The sequence below is a fragment of the Dromaius novaehollandiae genome, chromosome 3, assembly GCF_036370855.1.
Source record: "Dromaius novaehollandiae isolate bDroNov1 chromosome 3, bDroNov1.hap1, whole genome shotgun sequence".
Lineage (NCBI taxonomy): Eukaryota > Metazoa > Chordata > Aves > Casuariiformes > Dromaiidae > Dromaius > Dromaius novaehollandiae.
In genome coordinates this window covers 111,657,256-111,677,651 of record NC_088100.1, presented here as the reverse complement: position 1 = coordinate 111,677,651, position 20,396 = coordinate 111,657,256, and the positions used below count along the sequence as shown (strand labels likewise).

The window sequence follows — 20,396 nt, the reverse complement described above, 5'->3', positions numbered from 1 at the left end:
TGAGGGGGACAGGCAGCTCAGTGCTGGACCTGGACTGAAGACCATGTAGACACAGACACTGCAACACCAAACTTACCGTCTCTGCAAGGATAGCTCTGTATTGCTCACATTCTGCTTGTAAAGTGCTTTGCGCTTCCTCTGCCTCTTTTAATTTAAGCGCTGAATCCTGAAAGGAGAGGGGAGGGATGGAGGGAGAGATGAGAAAAAGAAACTGGTGGCTCTTCAGCACTCCCTCGCTCCTCTGCTTTCCAGCCTCTTCACTTACCACGTCCTCTCTTGCAGTCAGGTGTTGCTTTAGCACATCCACTGCCTTCTCCTTAAACTCTTGTAGCCACATATCATAATCCTGAGTTTAAAAAACAAGGGGAAGTGAAGAGAAAAGAATGCTTAGGTGTCTCTTATGCCTGTGCGGCAGGGGTCTGAAAAAGCACACAGCTACCTGCTGCGAGGAGACGGCGACTTCCGGGAAGACAGACAGCAGCGTCTTCTTGGTTCGCATCTGGAACATGTCAAGTTGTTGATACAATTCTTCCTGCAAGAGAGACAAGCTGTCCTGCAACGGAGGCCTCAGGTGCGCATGCCAGGCTGGAAATGCCAGTTCCGCTTTTCTATGCCTACAGGGGTGAGCTGGCATGGGAAAACCAGAGGGCAGAAAAAAACTACTACCGCTGCAAATCACTGCCACCGAAAATCCGTGAAACCTCCTGGTCTACCCAGCACTCTGGCCTCTGGCATTTTTTCATTAGGCCTCCAGACAGCACAGGACTCATTCCCATTTCTGCTCCGAAAGTCAATGGGATTATGCTGGTTTGGCAGTATCATTTGACCTTTTTCCATGTTGCCACCTTGGAAGCAAGAGAAGGATTTGCTAAGATCTGTGTCATTCCGTCCAGTAGACCCCCACATGCTCCTGGTTACCTAACCATGACCTGCACTGCAGAAACAAGTCCTTCAAGACAAAAAAACCCTAAGATGCAGCAGAAAGCTGTTGACCTCTCCCTCCCTCCAGCTGGGGGATGTCCTCTGAATGCCCCAGCTCTGCACAGCAAGGAACAAGAAGACCAACTCACAAGAACAAAATCCAACTTCATCTGGGATTTAGACAAGCTGCCAGGAGGATTAGGCCAGCACCGCTCCTCAGGTGGAGGCAGGCAACCCAGGGCAAACAACTCTGATGGCTCGGTGAGGCTGAATGTTTCCTCTACAAAACTGGCATCACTGCCAGAGAGAAATACCGAGCTTACCTTTGCTTTTGTGGCAGCACATAGTTTTTCTTCGCATGCCTTCTCCGCTGTGGCTAACGCTTCCATTGCTTTCCAGTTCTTCTCACGGAGGTCCTGCCACACACACAGAAGGCAGTAAGCCACACATTACACTGAAGTCACCATGCTGCTCATTGGCACTGGCTCCACAACATGCTCAGGCAGTGGCCTTCTTGCAGGAGCAGAGCACAGCAAAGCCAGGTGGAAAAAAGAGCTCCAAAGAGCCCCTTGACCCTGTCAGGCTAAGATGTCTCCTGCTTACTATGTCCTAAACCTCCCAGCTGGACAGGGACATACACCTCCACCCACACGACCCACTGCCTGCTGCCAAAGCCCATCAGCTCAAGCACTTGAGCAGTGCACCTTGCCAGGGGTCTCCTGCCAGACAAGATGACGCCTGCAACACTCTGCATGGCCGGGAGAGACTCATGCTGCACCAGAGTAATCATTAGCTGACTATGATGAGTTGTCACCCCTTGTTTGCACCCTGAAAATCTGGCTTTTGAAGGAAAAGATCTTCAGCATCCAAAGCTGAATCCAGTTCACTCACGTACATTGTTTTTTGTCTTCTGCTGCTCCACTGTCTCTCTCAGCTCTGCTGCTTCCCTTTCCAAGGCTGAGAGCTGGCCTGTTTTTTCTTCAAGCCTGGAACGGCACGATGCAGGAATGAGTTTCAATCTCCACCTCCCTCCCAGGTAGTGAGCTCCCAAGAATGGGATTGCAGCCCTTCCTACTTGAGGCCTGCTCCAGGCTCTGCAAACAGCAGGAAGTCACCGCTGCACAGGGAGAGCAAAAGTGAGCGGGCTGCATTTGTGGGACTAAAAACCACAACTGTAAAAATGACAGACCATGGCAATGCTGAAGTGGGATCTAGTTTTCCATGGGATCTAGTTTCCTACTGACCTGTCAGCAACAACAACCAAGGGAGGACTTGGATGGCTGTATATCCAGGACAAGAGAAAGAAGTAACCTGATCCAAAAGCCACAAATTCCATGTTACACAACTGAAATTGCTCCTAACACATCCCCTCCATGGCTCATTAGGCTGAGATAGCCCACAGCTCTGCATTTTAAAATCATCATCTTACTATCTTCAGTAACCATAAATCAGGGCCACCAATTACACACATAACAGCCTGCAGGTTTCCTCCACACCCTCAGATCTACCATCCACCCTGACAGGAGTCTCAGCTGAGCAGACCAAAGAAGATGCACGTCCTCAACATGAATTGCCCAGATCTCTTGAGGACCAAGGACCTCTGGTCAGGTTGAACAATTGCCCTCCTTTTGAGGAATGCTGGATGTTTGCTAGCAACAGGAGCACCCAAGAAACCCTCCCCCCATGGACAGAGACAGACACTTCTCGGAGGTGCCCAGCGGACAGACGAGAGACAATGGGCATGAGTGGCAACATGGGAAATTCCAATTAGATGCCAGAAAACCATTTTTCACCATGTGCATCTAAATATCTGAAGGGAAGGTGTAAAGAGGATGAGGCCAGACTCTTTCCAGAGGTGCCCAGTGACAAGACAAGAGGCAATGGGCACAAACTGAAACACAGGAAGTTCTGTCTGGATATGAGGAAAAAATTCTTTACTGTGAGCGCTGGAACAGGTTGCCCAGAGAAGTTGTGGAGTCTCCATCTTTAGAAATATTCAAAAGCCATCTGGACAGAGTCCTGGGCAACATGCTCTAGGTTACCCTGCTTGAGCAAGGGGGTTGGACTAGACAATCTCCAGAGGCCCCTTCCAACCTCAAGCAATCTGTGATTCTGTGTGCGTGCAGGGGTGGGGTGTCAAACACTGGAACCTGGACCCAGAGAGGTGGGAAATTCAAAACTTGCCTGGAAACAGCCCCAAACAGCCTGCTCTAGGTGGCCCTGCTTTGAGCAGGGTCTTGGATCGGAGAAATCCAGAGGTCCTTGCCTACCTTCAGCACCAAAACTATTTTCCCAGCCTGTTTTTAAGGAGATGTCAACCTTCGTGTGCCTGGCACCAACTAAAGTGTCACTTCAGAACGGATTAGCTGTTATTTGGGGCCAGCACTAGAGCTGATTAATGTTGTAAAAGCTGCACTGGGCAGGAGTCACCTCCAGTTCCCAGCTTCACAGTCCCTCTCACCCTTCGAATGGAGGGAGCAGGAAGCCCTCGCCCTTAGGGATCACCCTCAGGGGAAGTTTGGGACATCCAGACAACAAGTTTTAGGTGCTGTGACAGCCTTTTGTGTGTTAGACAGTATCTAGACTCACCTTAACCGCAGCTGCTTCATTTCTGCTTCATTGGCTGCCTGGAAGAGAGAAATCACTGTCATTACCTGTCTCAGAGACCTGAAGCAGACCAGTCCTTACAGAGAGCATCCCAGAGGAGATCTGTTAGCAAAGATAACACAGGTGCTAATGTCACTGTGCAAAACATCTACTTGGGTCTGGTGCTAACAGCTGAACCACCTGCTGCCAGCTGGGAGCTGCAAAAAGATCTGTACAAACAGGTCTGTACAAACACATCTCTTGCACATCGCAAACTGGCACTGAGCACCACTTCTCCTGCACACTCCCGCCCCCAAATTAAAAGAGCACACAACCTGCAAGTCTCTGTCTTTTTCTGCCTCCCTCATCTGGCCTGCTTCCAGCAGAGCTTCAATGGATTTGACCCTCTCCACGAGCTTCATGTTCTCCGACCTGGCATCCTGCAGTTTCCCCTTCAGGCTGTCAAGCTCCAACAATTTGCTTTTAACCTCTGCTTCGGAGCTCAGCAGCTTGGCCTGCAGCTCTGTTAGTGGAAGAGGAGAGAAACACAAGATGGTAGGTGCAACCACATTCAGAGACTCCTCTCCCCTGCCCCAGCACGGCCCTTGGGCAAAGAGGCCTCAGCCATACAGAAGAGAGGGGCTTTGGAGCGGCATCCCAGTAGAAGACCAAGGCCTCGTCCTCCAGCCGCAATCACGTACAAGCCCAGCATCTTCCCTGCACTGATACCGGATGATCCAACTCATCTGGGTCAATTCACCCTGCCCTGACCAACTTCACCAAGGAACCATCTCAAAGCTCACAGCAGTGCTCAAAATTCACTCCCTGTTTCAGTTGCTAGAGAGCTCTCCTTGTGCCATGTCCAGCTCCTCACCAGCCATGCTCTGCTGCTGTCCTTTGGCCTTTTCTGTCTCTGCTAGCAGACTTTTGTAGCTGCTCTGGGTTTTGCGGAGCTCGTCGCTTACTTCATCCAGCCTCTTCTGCAGCGTCGCCTCCACCTCTCTTTGGGAAGTCTGCACAACAGGAAGAGAAGGCTTTAAACAACAGGTGAGACACCCTGGCCGGTTCCAAGCAAAGCTGTGTCATGTGGTGCTATTTTTAAGCTGTGCTTTTGGGGGGTTTAAGTCATCTTTCCCCCATGCTCCCTGTGCATGAAGAAGCATTTGTTTTGTGCATCTTGCAATTTGCCAGCCCTCAAGCAGGAATTAGACAACACCCTAATGTCTCAATTCTGGGCCAAGACGACTGACTGCAGCCATCCTTCCCTCCAGTCTGGAAAAGAGAGTTAAACTCTGAAAAACCTCTTAAAGATATGGTCCTTACACACAACACCGGCTGAGTCAGCGCTGCAGAAAGCCTCCCCTTTGCAGAGCCCCAGCCAATGCTCAGAGCCCAAATGCTTCACGCTGAGGAGCATGTGCAGACATCACCAAACTTGTTTTTTTTGCTACTGATTTGCTCTCACAGCCGCTAAGTGGCTTCATTTACCAAACACATTCATAGCTGCTACCATGCAGCTGGAGGGAGAGCAGGAAAACACCCAGCATCACTCAGGATGGGGCAGACACTCTTTATGACAGGGAGACAATCTCAAGTTTCTTTGCTCGGAAAGCTGACGCTGCATGAGCAGCTGAAGCCCCAGACTGAGATGGGGAGGTACAGCCACAGCACTTAACAGGTCAGGGGCCTAGAGATATCCAGACGTGTGTTTCTACATGCAATGGCATTTTCCATGTGGTTTGGGCCAGAGGAGATACTTTTCCATCTCAGAAAGCAGCACAGAAGAGGCCTGGGCAAGGCATGCACTTTGAGAGGGAAAGCAGAGTGAGGGATATGATGAGTGTGCTGAAAACCAGCAGCTCTCTGAATATGAATCATACCATTTCAAACGCCAAATGCTTCGTGGAGAAGAAAAAGGAAGGCAAACTAGCAGCCTGGTCTCTCTCTGAATGATACCTCCAGAACCACTGAAAAAGTGGGATTTCTCCATTCCTTGAAGATTTGATACTGTTCCTCAACCCAGAGGTCTAGGCATTGCTATTGAGCACACTTACAACCTGCGCTCTCCCCATCACCGCAGGTACCTTCAATGCATCGCTTGCTATTCAGGATGTATCCTTTAAACACCCAGAAAACCTCAGTCACACCCCGAAGACAACAGAAAAGCCACAAGCATTACCTTCTCTGCCAGGAAGAGAGCACATGAGGCTTAAAAACAGCTGAGCTGAGAGAGAAAGAGAGAGCAAGCCCATCTGTGTGAGCACACACCCAAGCATGACAGGGGCTGGTGGGCTTCCTATCACATTTCCTGGGGCAAAGAAAGACCAAGGGCTCTCTACGGACAACTGTCCTGTCAGCAAGAAGGGAAGAGAGACAGATGAGCACATGGGGTTGCAGTGCTGCTGCAAGAAAAGCCCTCATCTACCAGCCACCAGTGCTACCAGCCCTGCTTTCCCCCACACACGCACACGTTCACACCAGCCTCGTGAGCTTCACAGATGTGTGAAAAGAACAATTTTAACCACAGCCACACACTCCCTGGGTTTTTCTGGTGATGCTGTAACAAGAGCACATTGCACCTGATAGGGTAATGCGGGGGAGGCAATTCAGAGATCTGCGAGGCAGCTCCTTTCCCAGCCACTCCGTCTCCAAGTCCTTCCCTCGGCCATGCATTGCACGGGTCCCATGCAATTTAGTTATCTTGCATGATGCCTAAGCCGCCAGCCCCTAACCACCCTAGAATAGGATATTTTATCTAGTAGATTAAGGCGTGTGTGTGTGTGTGTGTGTGTGTGTGTGTGTGGACGGGGGTGGGCAGAATACATGTGCACACCAGCAGGAGCACACACCTCCCCCTAATCTCTGAACAGCTGAATTAACAAAACCTGATTTCCTCTGGCCAGTGTCCTCTATGATTACCTTGCTGCAAAGACAGCAGTGAGGAGTCAGTGCTTGCCTAGACATTAAGTATCTTCTCCTCTGATGGTTGGTGTCTTTGCTCTAACCAGCTCCCGTTTCCGTAAAGAACAAAAACAAAACAAAAAAACACCCAAACACAACTCATAAGGACCCAAATGCAGGAGAACATTGCAGGGCTTGGTTCCGGCAGCAAACCATCTCTTTTGCTCTCCACCTTCATACATGCAGTTTTAAGAGAGAAGGACCAGAAACACCGAGAGATTAAGCAACCCAAACAAGATCAGAGGGAAAACAGCTGGCAAACCCCAACATTCCTGTCCTACTCCAGGCAGACATCTTCCTACTGTAAACTCAAGCTGCAGCTGGCAAGGCTGCTCATGCAAGCCGCAGCATCTCTGCGAGGGAAGCAGATTTGCCAGTGCCTGCCTGACCTGTAGCTGCTCGATCTGCTTCTCAGAGGCCATCGCTTTGATTTCCCAAGTCTTTTTCTGCTGCTCCTCTTGCTGCAGCATCTCCGATTTTTCGGACAGCTCTTTCGCCAGCTTACTGCATTCTTGTCGTAACTTTGCCAGCTCAGCATTTTGCCTGGACCAAGAAAAGTAGGATTATTTTAACCCACAGGCCAATTGAGTATCCTCGCTTTACTTACAGGGAGAATACAACCTCTTGTGGGCCTGACACAGAACTTGAAACATCTTAACAGTTGCATTTTCCTATTTCTAGGGCACGCCTGGTCCTTTATGGAGGGGGTGGAAAGAGCTGACAAATCACTTTTCAAAAGTCACAGGAGGCATTCCTTTCCTATGAAGTAGAAAATATGAGGATCTGTGTTCCCAGACACAAGAGGAAGTTCTCTAAGCATCTGGAGTCCAGTCAGTAATTATTTTACTGCTGTTAATCACCAGTTATTTCTTATTTTCTATAAAAAGGAGTGTGAAATATCTCTACCTATTTAATACTTGTTCTACATGCATCAGGCAGGTCTTGGTTCTCTGCAGCATCACTCATTTTAAAGACAAGGAACCTGCTAGATATCTTCTGAAGTCAGAGAGTATGAGCTTACATGAGCTGGAAAGTCCTACACAGCACCTTAATTCTGTTAGCAGAGACAAAAAGCCTCCATCCCCCAGCATCTATCCCCTGACAGCTGCTGCGCAGTGCAGACAGCACCACACCAAGCATCTCTCAGCTCATGCCCATGTTGAGCTGCCTTCTTCCTCATGCTATCTGTTGGCTCTAGCATTAGGCAGTTCAAAGCAAACAGGGCTTCCTTCCCCTGTCTTTCCATTTTGTCATGAGCTGCAGCCTGCGAAAACATCAACATTTCTTCCGTTAGCCCCCAAAAAGACATTTGACAAACTCTTCATGACCCCCTCCTCTACCTCCAGCTACCTGAAGTCAACAATAGCCTTTGCAGGGTAGTCTCTGTACAGGCCCCTTGGAAAAGGGGACAGGCCAGCTGTGAAGGAGAGCTAACTCCTGGCACCTGACAGAACGCAGTCCCTGTCTCCGCTCCACACCCCAGCCCTGGCCGCAGCCTTACTTGCTCTCCATCTGGCTGGTGGCTTGGTTGAGTGCATCCCTCAGGATGGAGTTCTCCTGCTGCAGGCGAGCAAGCTGGGTGTTGGGGCCGTTCTCCAGTTGCTCTTGCAGAGTCCGGATCTAGAGGACCCCAACACGGGTTATTCCATCGTGAGCCCCTTTCCTCTCCTGAGGAACCCATGTACCAGCCCAGCCCAGCCTGTTAAGCACAGAGGAATGCACACGCACACATGTGGGGTATGTGGGTGCAGTGCGTCCCCTTTCTCAGTGGACAAATATTTACAGCTCCCAGGTATGTAAAGTCTCATGAGGATGCTCCCACATATCTCTTCTCCCTTTAGCACCATGGTCCAGGTAGCCTGGGGCTAAGTGAGGTTTCTGCTTCCAGTACTTCAGTGATCCATACAATTACCACCAAAAAAAGGATTGCTCCCAAGAGCTACCTTTGCGCTAGGAGGTGCCCCTAAAGTCTCCAGCACTTGGGACCTCAGATAGCAGTCCCTCCCCATCACACAGCCAAAATCTCCTGGGAAGGTGCACCTGCCATCTTGTTGCATGGTGCAACCATGCACCAGGTCTCCCTCACTCCAGTCCCACTTTCAGGAAAGCCCTTGCTGGGAGACTGAGCATCACGGGCTCTTCCTCCCCTCTCTAAGGCTCTGCTCCCCTCACTGCACCCTACATGCCGATCTAATCAAAAAGGCTCCCTGTGCACTGAAAACTATCCTCAAGCCAGAGGAGAGCACAAGATCTCGGAGCACAACACACAGCCTACCTTTCCTTGGAGCTGCTGTGTTTCATTCACGTGATCCTGGTAGCTAGCCTGCATTCGGGCTTGAACAGCAGCAATCTCCCGTTCGCGAGCAAGCAGCTGCTCTTTCAGCTTGTTTTCGATGGCCACCGCCTTGGCCTTCTCCGTCGCAAGTTCCTTCGAGGAGAGAAGCCATCTGCTTAGTTCTCAGCACTTGCTTTGAGTTTGCTCGCTTTAAGGAAACACAAAACCAGGCCTCCTGATTTGGAAGACTTAAAAGTTCAGGCATTTTAGAGCTGCAAGCAGTCTATGAAGTCTCATGCCAAAACAGCATGACCAAGCTACGTTGTTTAGCACTTACATTTCTTCCTGTATTTTGTTTTGGGCTCTGTGGCCACTGGATGCCACTGTTGTTCCACACTGGGCCAGCTAACAGAAAGGAGTAAGACAGCCTAGATTTTTTCCAGATCAATAAGCTTTACATTATACAAAATTTAGAGTAAAGCAGGGAAAGAAAGGGACATCCCCAGGTTGGGATTGGAGGGCACTAGACTGCCTTTGACGTGGACACCACAGGAAAGCTTGCTTCCTGCCCACGCCAATGCAGACGCCCATAGGGACATACAGGACATTGTTTTTCTACCTTCCTCTCCTGCCAACAGCTAGACAGGCAGGCTCGCTGCTACTGCATCCATCAGCAGCAACACGAGCTACGCCAAGGCCGTCAATGTGGTGACTGCAGGGCCACCCCAGGGTGGCAAAAGTTTGTTCTGAGTTCAACATTTAAAATGAGGTTGAGGCAAGATGCAATCTTTTAAAGAAAGCACTGTTCCCCACTTCTTGCAGGCCACACATGTTCTGTCACACAGTCCTTTGGGCTGACAACTCCCTGCTCCAGATCAAGCCCAGAAGCGGAGCAGCGATCAGGCAGTGCAGGAGCACAAGCACCCACACTCCACAGACGAAAGCACTGCACTGAACCACCACTTTTTGGGGAACAGCAAATGGTTAAAGGACCCAGACACCAACTGGGCTCTGCTTCCAAGTGGGACTGCACACAGAGACTAGGCAGCTTGCTGCACACCAGCAGGACTGCTCTGCCAAGATGGAGTGAGCCAAGATGACCAGCACAGGAGAGAGCCTATGCCGGAGACCTCAGGAAGGCCATGCAGTGCTCACCTTGCTCAGCTCCCGCAGCTTGTTTCTGGCAGCAGACACATCCTCTTGCTCGGCAGCAAGTTGTTTTTCCTTCTCCTCCAGCTGGCGTTTTAGGACAGTAACTGGGTCACCCTTCTGTGTTGCCTAGGAGCATGAGAGAGCATGTTAATGGAGACCTCCAAATCCATCCCATTTTCCCTGTCCCCGCATGCAGGAGTTACCTACCCTGCAGGAGTGGCTTCATAAAAGATCCAGCCCTCTATCCTCCAGAATGCCCTGCTGGTTTTGTAGCCAGTAGGCCACCCATCCTGCCTTAAAACCTGTAGCTTTCCTTCCCTCAACACATCACATCCCAGCCCCCAGTCTCAGTTGAGAGCTGAGGTCACAAGAGCCAACGGCAAGCGGCTCTTGCCCATGAAGAAGCAAGCATCCACAGCTCGCCACCCTACCGTGTGCCAGGTATCCTGGACGATGCCCGCTTTATCCGTCAGGATCTCGATCAGCTGCTGGGCCTCCCCCTCACTGAACACCATGCTGCTGATGGTAGACACAAGCGTCTTGTAGGGCAGGTAGAGGGGCCCATCTGAGTCCATGGGTGCTAAAGAGAAAAGAGGAGGCATTGAGACCACTCACACCAACAGCAGAGCTGAGTCGCATTCCCTGATTTTAAGCCAAATACTTAGCTGGCCTCAACCAGACAATTGCCGTTTCAACTCAGCATCCAGGCAGTTTTATGCACTCATGTTTTATACCTCTTTAAATGAGAGCAATATAAGAAGTGCTAAAGAACAGACAATGCTCATTGCACAAGTGTGCTTCAGGGGTCACCAATCACTTCTGTCTGACACTACTACAGGTCACCTTCAACCCACTGAGCAAACTGAATGATTGCCAGCAAGTGCTAGACATGTTTCACCAATGCAACAGATCAGAGATTTGTTAGGCCAGGAGGGATCCAAAGTTGGACCATATCGTGACACCACCTTGCAGAGTGGAGCACAGTGCAGCTAGGAGTAGCCCCTCCTCCACCACACAGGTTTGCTCCAACTCTTTGTGAAGGAAATGATGCACATCCAACAGTCTTCCTACCCCTCTGCGAACTTGGGAAGGCCAGATAGCATTGTGCAGTCTGTAACGGGACTGTGATGCTCTTGTAGCACAGTGCACAAGGCCATGATGGATAGAGGGATATGGGCAGAGATTTAAGAATTATTCCACAGTATCTACGACCCAGTGTGCTTGCTTTTCTAAAACCAACCCACATGAACTGGCTCTTTGAAAAAAGCAGTTTGGACTCCAGTAAGTCCAGAGTCTCTAAAGATATTAACATCAAGGTCTCTTGAACATGGAGATCAGGACCCACATGGCAGCAGTTTCAGGAGAAGTTGCACAGTGCCGAGCACAACCTTCCAACCACTGTCTCAGGATACACATCCTGCAACTCCCTCACGCTGAGAAAGGGCAATCATAGAGAGGGGCAGCAGCACAAGGCCCTCCGCATGGTGAGCTATCCTGCACTGGACACAAGCTCCAACCACCACCAGTATTTCAGAGCTCAGAGGCAAAAAAAGAAAAAAAAAACAGCCCATGATAACCACTGCACTCAAAACTTTTCTGGCAAGTAAACGACTACACCCACCTGGCTCGTGATCTTAAAACACACATGAGAGCAAAAGCACATGCCCAAATTGCTTTCCTCTAACCCTGGGGATGATCTGTTCCCCAAGAAGCAGCTATTCAATTTAAAAGCTCCAGTAGAGGGAAAAAACAAAACTGAAAAAAAACACCCAGGTTCAAACTCCAGATCAGAGTGACGGAGGATTCCTCGGGGTCAGCATTACTTCTACACCCAACCACAATTCCCTCCTGCTCCAGACACAGACTCTGCTGCATGTGATGACCTGGGCCATCAGCATGGGTAAGGCAGTTAGACTCAGCTCCCCATGCCCTTGGCAAGCTGCTGTTGCAGCTGCTTTCCCTGTTACAAGCTGGTCCCTTACTTCTAGGCAGGTTATCAGCTGTGGTAGTACCTCTCTCCACCAAAACCCACTCTATATTCATACTCCCCCTACCATGACCAGATGTTCCTGCATAACTCTGAGCATCCTGCAGGGCTGAACACTAATATGCACAGTTACGAGGTTCGAGATCATGCTCTTGACCTCCGCACTAAAAGAATGGCTCTTCAAACCCATACAGACACGTGGCACTAGAGACACAGCTTGCTCCCTGCCTGCAGCCCCAAGCCTGGGAAGCAAATCAGTGCTGAAGCCAAGATCAGGTACCAACAAGTGTTACGAGGGAGAGCTTGGGTCCCACTATCACAGTTGATGACACTGGATCCATGTACATGTCAATCGCTTGTGAGCAGGTTTTTCTTGGAATGCAAAAGGCTAAAAACAAACCAAATGAGAAAAAAAATCCCAAGCCACTCATGTCAGGTTTGCCATCTGTATCAGAGCAGATGACATGGCTTTGAACACGCAAACACCATCTTTGTAATACCCTCCAGTAGTGGCTGCTCCTGAGCTCAAACAGTTTCAAACCTCATCCCCGTGCGGAGTTAGCCTTTAGTAAAATCCTTTCCTCAGGCAAGCAGATTGAAGGGTTTTAACCTGCCCTTGGTGACCTGTGGGCACAAAACTCCCCACATCCTGCTAAGTAGCAAGTCCTCTCCTGAAACACACATGCAAAAACTGCCAGATTACACTGCAACCTGGGTTGGGTTGGGTTGGGGAAGGCTAGCAAGTAGGTGTTTACTTACAAAAGAAGAAATGCACGTGTGCCACATTGCAGGCTCTAAGAATGTGAGTGCTCTCTGACCTTTCCACAGCCCTTCTCGTAGAAGTGTTCCCATACGGACAAACAATCTCTCAGGTGTTCTCAAAGATGCAATTATCATTTAACCAAAAATAAAAACTAAACTGTTCACATCCATGCAATGAGAGGGAAGAACCCAGATAGAGAGCTATTTCTTCCCTCACTACACCTATTTACATCCCCCTCTCCCAGGGCAGGTACCTGCATCTCCCATTCATTCTTGGTGTGCAGATATGCTCAGAGATGTATGATGCAATAGTAAATCCTAAAGGAATTTGTAACTTTCTGACACCTGTGTGTGCTGGACAGAAGAGCTAAGCACCAAGCAGGGGCACCCAATGCAGGAGACAACACATTACAGAGTGAAAACAAGTCAATAAGCTCTTGACTTCAACTTATATTCCCCAGAGAGAACTCCAGTCTTCCCAACCACCTTCCATCTGTGCACTTGGTCCATCTCACCAGAGACTGCCCTTCTAGAGATGCTGTGTTTCCAGCACAGAATAATGAAGAGGTCTCAGGGCAGGGCAGCTCTGTTTTAACAGCACCAAGATATTCTGCTTGCTTACTCAATGGGGATATATGCAGGGAAATTTGGCCTTACCTGGCTCGCTCTTCTTCTTGGACGCAGCCTTCTTCTTGACAGCTCCATCATGCTTCTGCTCCTCATGGGTGGCAAGAGCATCAGCTTTCTTGACAGCAACAGAGTTGATGACTGGAGCGCTTTGCTGTGTGCCAACTGGTGGCACAGCCACAACAGGCACTTCTTTGGAGGTCACCTCCAAGACAGGGGAACTCTTGGGGACACTGATGGGAGGTGAAGCCAACACTGGGCTAGGAGCAGGCTCCACCTTTGCCACCTTCTTCTCCTTCTTCCTCTTTTCCTTAGGAGACGGGGCAGGTTTCTCCTTTTCCTGAGGGGTCACTGACACTGCTGCAACTGGAGACTCAATAATTACAGGCTCAGACACCACAACAGGCTCAAGAGCTACATCCTTGGAAGAGTCTGTCACCTCCTGAGTCAGCTCCTGCTCAGGTATCTTTCCATTAGGTTTCTCTTCCTTTTTCTTTGCTTTTCCTTTCTTCTCAACAGGTTTCTCTTTCTTCTTTTTCTCCATTTTGTGCTGGTGGGTCTTCTCAAGCTCTTTGCGCTGCTTGGCCAAGGCTTCCTCATAAGATGTCTCTTTCATAGAGAAGGTGGATACCAGAAAGATTCCAATGGCTGATATCACCATGAAACCTCCAAAGACCATAACACCCAGCGTCTGAGGGTCGTACACATCCATCCTGCCTTATTCTTCTATGCCTGCAAGACACCAGAATGACAGTTAGGGGAGAAAAACCCAAAGACGCAATGTACCAGAGCAGTGAGTTTCATACAGACATTTGTGTTTCCAAATGGCACCTTGCACTGAAATGATAAACCCTTAAGATTTGCACACCCTGGGAAGGGTCACCTGTCTATACATCCGCAAGTCTGGGCTCCTCCACTATGTTGCCTATTCACAGCAGGTATTCCCAGGTTGTACTGCAAGAGTAATCTCAGTGACTGTAGCAATCTCCAGAAGAACCCAAAAGAGGGAAAAAGAAAAAAAAATTACACCCTTTACATCTGCACCCTGCGATAACAGCAATTTGTGAACATATAGCTCATCTTATAAAAATGTGAGCTGGAGACACCACATGCAGAGTGGCTCTCCCACACTCCACAAAGACACATGGGGCTGCCGTGATAAAGAGAGTGACCCCACACACAGAGTGCAACACGTGCTCGGGAGCTGCACGCCAGGGCTGTTGCAGAGTGCAGCACCCGTGCAAGCGCCCTGCGGAAGGGGACTTCTTTGCAGTAGCCTGCGGCTCTGGCACAGTGCAGACAAAACCCTGCAGCGAGGCCATGTGCACGTACACCACACCAAGAACCAAGCCGTGGTCATTTCCTTGAGATGCAAATACCAATAAAAGTCATAAGTTCAAGGTTAAGAAAAAAAAAAGAGAAAAAGTCACAGTCATCAATTATCTCATCTTTTCCAACAGAGGCTCACAAGAAGCAGCGAGGGAGACTTGCAAAGGGAATACTGGATGTGGCACTTCTCTTTCCACCTCTGCTATTAGCCTGGCAGGCAAACCAGGCACAGGGCACGTCCTTCCCTACCTCCTCTTTGGCCTCAGTTTCTCCATCCACAAGACAACAGGCAGCAACAGAGACCCGCTGCAAGAGACATTTGTTTGAGATCGGGCAGGAGGTGCGCAGCCGCAGGGGCAGGAGGTGCTGTTATGCCACTCCGTGCAATTGCTAATTAAACCTTGTCACAAGTTTCTAAACCAATCTCTTCCCTGCTGTCCCACTCGTGTTTCTCCCATCAGGGCAAAACCTCCCTGTGGCCCAGAGATGGCTCATTAGTCCTCAGGCAGGGATGCCAAAGGTGGTTAATCAAAGAAGGGGCACTTTCCAGGACATGCAAAGCTGCAGTTTCTTGCCATCGTGCCTAAAAGCCATCATGGGGAAAAGGTAGAAAGTCCTTGGCTATCAGCAGTTCCCATCCCCACACTTAACTGTGAACATTACCAAATTTCCTCTTTAAGAGGTTGTGGGTTGGAGGATGGGGGGATTGGAAGGGGAGGACTAGAAGATAAGACTAATACGAAGGAGATGAGCATCTTTTCAAAACCTCAGGTCTTGAAGGAAGAGACCTCAGAAGTTTTTTTGGCATCACAGCGACAAGTTACAGAAAAGGTGCTAAAAGAGAGCACGATGGAGCACTGCAGCAGAAACTCACTCCACCTTTGCCCTTGCAGCACGCGGTGTGACCGTGCAACGAAGACGGCCGCTCTGGGACACGTCACGCGCATTGAGATTCTTCTCCAGAGCTGGAGAAGGGCATGCAGAGCTGAAAGGAGCTGCAAAACAGCCGTCTCCCACCAGAGACATTCACCTGCCTGGGGAGGGGGATTTCCATCAGCAACCTGGCTCTCCCTCTCCAAGCATCCCTGGCGAAGCAGGGAAAACTTGGCAGGCAGGAGAGCTTCAAATGCCAGCTGGAACGGGCTTCCCCTGAAAGGGCCAACTTTCTACCACGGCCACTGCTCTAGATCCCAGCTGATGCTATGGACCTTGCTATTTCAGGTCTGCCATGTTCAGCTGGGATTTAAACACCCTCTATTCCCAGCACATTTGATATTAGGTCATATCTCTCCAACTACACTTGCAATGAAGCAAGTGCTCTGGGATCCTTCCCACTGTGATGGATTATTCCTAACCTGCAGGGTGAAGAAGGCACCTCTCCCCTGCGGTAACTAGAAACCAGGGCCCTGGGGCTGGAGGGCATAGACTCACTACAGAGCACTGGTTTTAGTGGTTGCACTGAAGCATCTGGGACCTGCTAGGGATGGTTTTAGCGACAGGAACAAGAAGATCTGCATTCCCAGCCCAGCAGCCCTGACAGCTCAGTAAGAAGAAACCCTTCCTGATCCCACCCTACCACATACTCATATTTAGATAAAATTTGCTGTTCCATCTTCAGGCAAGAGCATCATCCAGCTTGGACACAAAGCGCTAGGCAATTACATTCCTACCCTACCAGCTGCTACCGCCACCTCCAAAAGGCAGCTGGAAGGATCCCACGGAGTATGGGGACGGACAGAGAACCATCTGGCGCCAGGCTGGGCAGAGGAGCAGCCTGTGCAGCTTGGAAATCTCCGCGCTCCACTTCAACTTCTGCTGAAATGGGACAGCATCACCCAGTGGAGACGCAAGCCACAAGGTTGGCGAGACCACGGTGCTGAAGCGCCTCAACTGCCCTGCATCCCACCCTGTGCCACTGTCCCTCTCAAAGGCCCTCATGTGAAACCAGGGGTAGGGTGCTGCGCCACGGCAAGAGCCATGCTCCCTGCGAAGCACCTCACCCAATACGCTGCAGTAAAAGTCAACTGTACCTTGTCTCCTCTCAGGTTTTACAGCCAAAGAGAGATAACTGTGCAGATTAGCATGAAACAGTCCTTCCTAGCTGAACAAAACACAGCGACAAGAAAAAAAAAACCCACAACAAAAAAGCAGCCCACAGCACCCAGCACAAAGAGGCGCTGGTTGCTCCACCAGGTTCCTGCAGCTTTAATGGTTTTGCTGCATCCAAATTCCGATGCAAGGGAGAAAAACTGATCTGGCAAGTTAATGTCAACATGGCTACATTGCAGAAAAGGGGCTCAATTCATGCATTTTCCACCAAAGCTGAGGAGCCTCTTCACAAGGAAGGGAGGGGCACATTCTCCCACAGACCTAGGAAAGTTGCAGACACCTTGTTCCTGTTGAAAGAGGAGCCTCAGCCAGCGAAGTTCACAAAAACCTCTACAGCTACTCACACGTGGCCACTTGCAAGCCAACGCTGCCTGATGAGATAAACTCAGGACTCAGCCTCGCCGCTATTCCGGAGGATAGGCATGCCCTTGCCACGAGAAAATCCAAAATGAGAACAAGAAATACTAACTGAGCAGCAATTATTAGAGCAGCATTATCACAGAAAAGAGCAATCAAGTCCTGTCTCCAAGCTTATCCTTGGCAGCCTTCAGAGCCCACGGCACGAGGCCAGGTCCCACGCCGACTCTGAGGAACAAGTTATATCAGTAGAATTCCTCTTGCAGCTGAGACTTGGCACAAACTGGCCCAACAGCTCCTTTAAGGAACAGCATATCACTCTGACAGCAAAAACAGTGGCAGGTTACAAGATACCACATGCATTTAAATTAAACCAGACTGGATTCGGCATTTTGGGGGTGTAAAAAAAAAAAAAAAGAAAGAAAGAAAGAAAGAAAGAAAAAAAAGATCTTCCTCTGGAACTTCCTGATGCATAAATGCAAGAAGCAGTGTACTGCAATGTTAATGGTGGGAGCAAAGCTCTGCTTTGGTATTTCCTGACCTTGCCTTCCTCCCAAGGAACTTCAGCATTCTCCCTTCCAAGGGCTGGAAGTTTGTTTCTGGATTGGCCAGACACACTCACAATCTCAACAAGAGAGGAGCTTTTTTCAATCCCACGTCCAAACTCTTTTAGGAGAGGGCCTGCACACCATTCCTACAGGGCACCCGGGCAGCACCAACCATCAGGGTTACTGTCAGAAAAAGAAAGCTCATGCCTAATACAGAGCACATTTACCTGTGTGGAGTTCCTCAAACAGGACTATCCTCTAGCCATCACCCAGTCAAAACAATGAAAATCATCAAATACCTCCATATGCAAACCCCTTCCTGCTCCTTCCTCAAAATAACTTTTTCAAATAAAGCTCTCTACCACCACCAAAACCGGAACAAGACAGACAGCTGATACTTCGCTTGCTATGAAAGAAAACAAAACTTTGCCTTCTCGTGTAAAAGAGCTAGCAAAAAAAGATGTGCTCCAACTCTCCAGTTCCTGTGGGTTTTTTTCTAGTCATCCATCAAATTTCAAAACATCCCAGGTAACAGCCTAGAAAAACAGACTTCCCCAGCCACCCTGGAGCATGCAGTCACCTCTACTTGCCCCGAACAAAACCCCAACTTGCTGTAAGGAAGCAAAGCCAGTAAAGCAGTCAGCGTTGCTGAGTTTTAAGCGCAGGACAATTTCCAGGACTAATCAACTCACAGACGCACAGCACGATGACACAAGGGCCAAGCTCAGTGTCTTGCAGTTGCATTTGCCAGAGACCTGCAAGAGCCAAAATCAGGCTACAGCCTTCCCATCTGTCCAGGTTTTTTCCTCTCTGCAAACACTTACTTCCACGAAATCCACAGGAATTTGGTATCTTTGCGACTTTTACCTCCATCCAACCGGGTTTAAAGCAGCCAGGTCAACTGTTAGGCAGGCAGGAGCAAATGAAGAGACAGGTTGTATCATTGCAGAAATCTTATTTCCGTATGCAGCCAAAGAAAAATACATGCATTATCAACCCCTGCCTTTAAAGAGGTGCTTCAGATGGGAAAAGAAAAGATGCTCCACCTGCAAGCCAAGACGTGTACTTGCCATAGCGTCAAAGCAGCATTCCAAGTTAATGTAGAAAAAGAAGCAAGTGGGTATTGGAGGGGAGAAAAAGAGAAAACTCGGGTCATGCAGCTGGGCTTTGCATAGTCTGAAGTAATGCCTGCCTGCAAAGTACTGTGCTTTTTTTTTTTTTTTTTTTAATAAAAAGAGTTTCCAGGATGAGATTTCAGCTTCTTCCAAAGTGCAAAATTCCCTTGCAGGACATCGGGGCAAGCACCTAAGAGACCAAAGGGACCATTTTGGAAGGCCACTGACCAGCCTGCAAAGGACAACAGTTCTAGGAAATAAAGTCCCATCTCGTGCCCTGCTCCTGATCTGAAGCTACCCTTGCCAAAAGCCAACACAAGGAGAGAGACATCCCCGGAGACAGTGCTCCTCCAGCACAAAGGAGCGATAATTTCAAGGGCCGATCCTGCTGATAGGAGGGCGGTCTGGCAGCGGGAGAAGGCAGCACTGTTAGCAGATAAAAGGCCAATCACCAGATACTTCTCCTGAAGTCTCTCTCTCCACCCTGTTGCAATAGATAGAGACAAGATTTAAGAACTCAGCATGCCTCGAGCAAATCCTGCTTAAATACATCCTCTAAATGAATGACTGTGCACTTCTAGTTTCCCCATGGCAGGTATTATTCAGTGCAAACAATACTACGCAACACCTTCAGACCATCAGCCACCCAGATTATGAACAGTTATATCTTGGCTTAATTGAATGTATGTGAGTGCCTTGTTAGCTCTTGCAGCGTGACAACAGTAACTGCAGCTTTCTACAGTTCTGCCAGTTCCTCTTCTTAAGCCTTAGAGTAAAAAGGCAGAAAAATGCATATATACTTTAAGGAAACAGTGTAATAGCACCATAATGCAGCTGCACCTTCACTTATCTCTGCAGTGGCTATTACAAATCTTCTCTCCTTTTCCCAGGGAAAGCGGTGTTTCACCGCTAGCCCTCATCAGCTTTTGAAAATAACTCTTGAAACTATTTGAGGGTGTCTTTTCCATTCAAGGGAAGGATCCCAGCTTCTAGGCTGCTTTTGCAGGAGATGAAACCTTCCAATCTGCAAGCAAGCACCTTTAAATTCAAGGTAGCACCTGCCTCACTGAATGCATTCCAGCAGTCTCCTAGGGAGAAAAATTAACAGAGCCCTTTGCAATCATCTCTTTAAAAGGAAAGCTTGCACCTCTGTGGGGTGTCAAAGAATTGCAGGTCAAGACAGTCCTTCAGGACAGCCCCAACTTGCATGCAGCTACTTAGGTTGATTGCAAAGCCCACCACCTTCCTTCCCACACCTTCTTCTGTTCAACACTTTGCATCCACCAAGACCCTGTGCTGTCGCTGATCTCCCCAAGCTGCTTCGCTCAGATGCTGCTGAGGGTGGCAATCACTGGGAGCAAGTTCAGAGGTGTGTATGTGTGTGTACATATATATATATATATATATATGTATATATATATATTGCTTAGTTAAAGAAAAAGGAATGATCATCTCATAGCTATGACCTTTGGTGACTGCACTTAATCAGATTACAGAATTTCATAAGATTGGCTCTCGGCTACAGTCAGAGGAATTTGTTTCCAATATCTGGAACAGATGGCAATGGCTGTAAGCGTCTGGGGCAAGGGAAAGCGCAGGGTGGTGGTGAGCACAAAGCAAAGCTTGACAGGGAGCATGACTGGAGAAGGGCAGTCCCGCAGGTCCCA

The 20,396-nt window shown here is 49.2% G+C and overlaps 1 protein-coding gene across 5 annotated transcripts in view; it reads right to left on the bottom strand.

The window, feature by feature from the left end:
• Positions 1-20,396, bottom strand: part of RRBP1 (ribosome binding protein 1) — a 29,433-nt gene that overhangs the window by 7,864 nt on the left and 1,173 nt on the right. For 2 of the 5 annotated variants that reach the window (XM_064509810.1, XM_064509813.1), the window contains exons 2-15: positions 13,302-14,003; positions 10,327-10,475; positions 9,899-10,021; positions 8,744-8,896; positions 7,970-8,088; positions 6,858-7,011; positions 4,382-4,520; positions 3,843-4,030; positions 3,511-3,548; positions 1,817-1,907; positions 1,245-1,337; positions 440-532; positions 266-346; positions 77-166 (exon numbers count right to left, since the gene is read on the bottom strand). In XM_064509810.1, coding sequence (XP_064365880.1) covers positions 77-166; positions 266-346; positions 440-532; positions 1,245-1,337; positions 1,817-1,907; positions 3,511-3,548; positions 3,843-4,030; positions 4,382-4,520; positions 6,858-7,011; positions 7,970-8,088; positions 8,744-8,896; positions 9,899-10,021; positions 10,327-10,475; positions 13,302-13,983 — 2,193 coding nt within the window. In that variant the 5' untranslated portion in view covers positions 13,984-14,003. Of the gene's footprint in view, positions 1-76; positions 167-265; positions 347-439; positions 533-1,244; positions 1,338-1,816; positions 1,908-3,510; positions 3,549-3,842; positions 4,031-4,381; positions 4,521-6,857; positions 7,012-7,969; positions 8,089-8,743; positions 8,897-9,898; positions 10,022-10,326; positions 10,476-13,301; positions 14,004-14,154; positions 14,257-18,438; positions 19,136-19,181; positions 19,214-20,396 lie in introns of those variants that run through there. The other 3 variants (XM_064509811.1, XM_026104199.2, XM_064509812.1) reach the window with 3 other exon arrangements.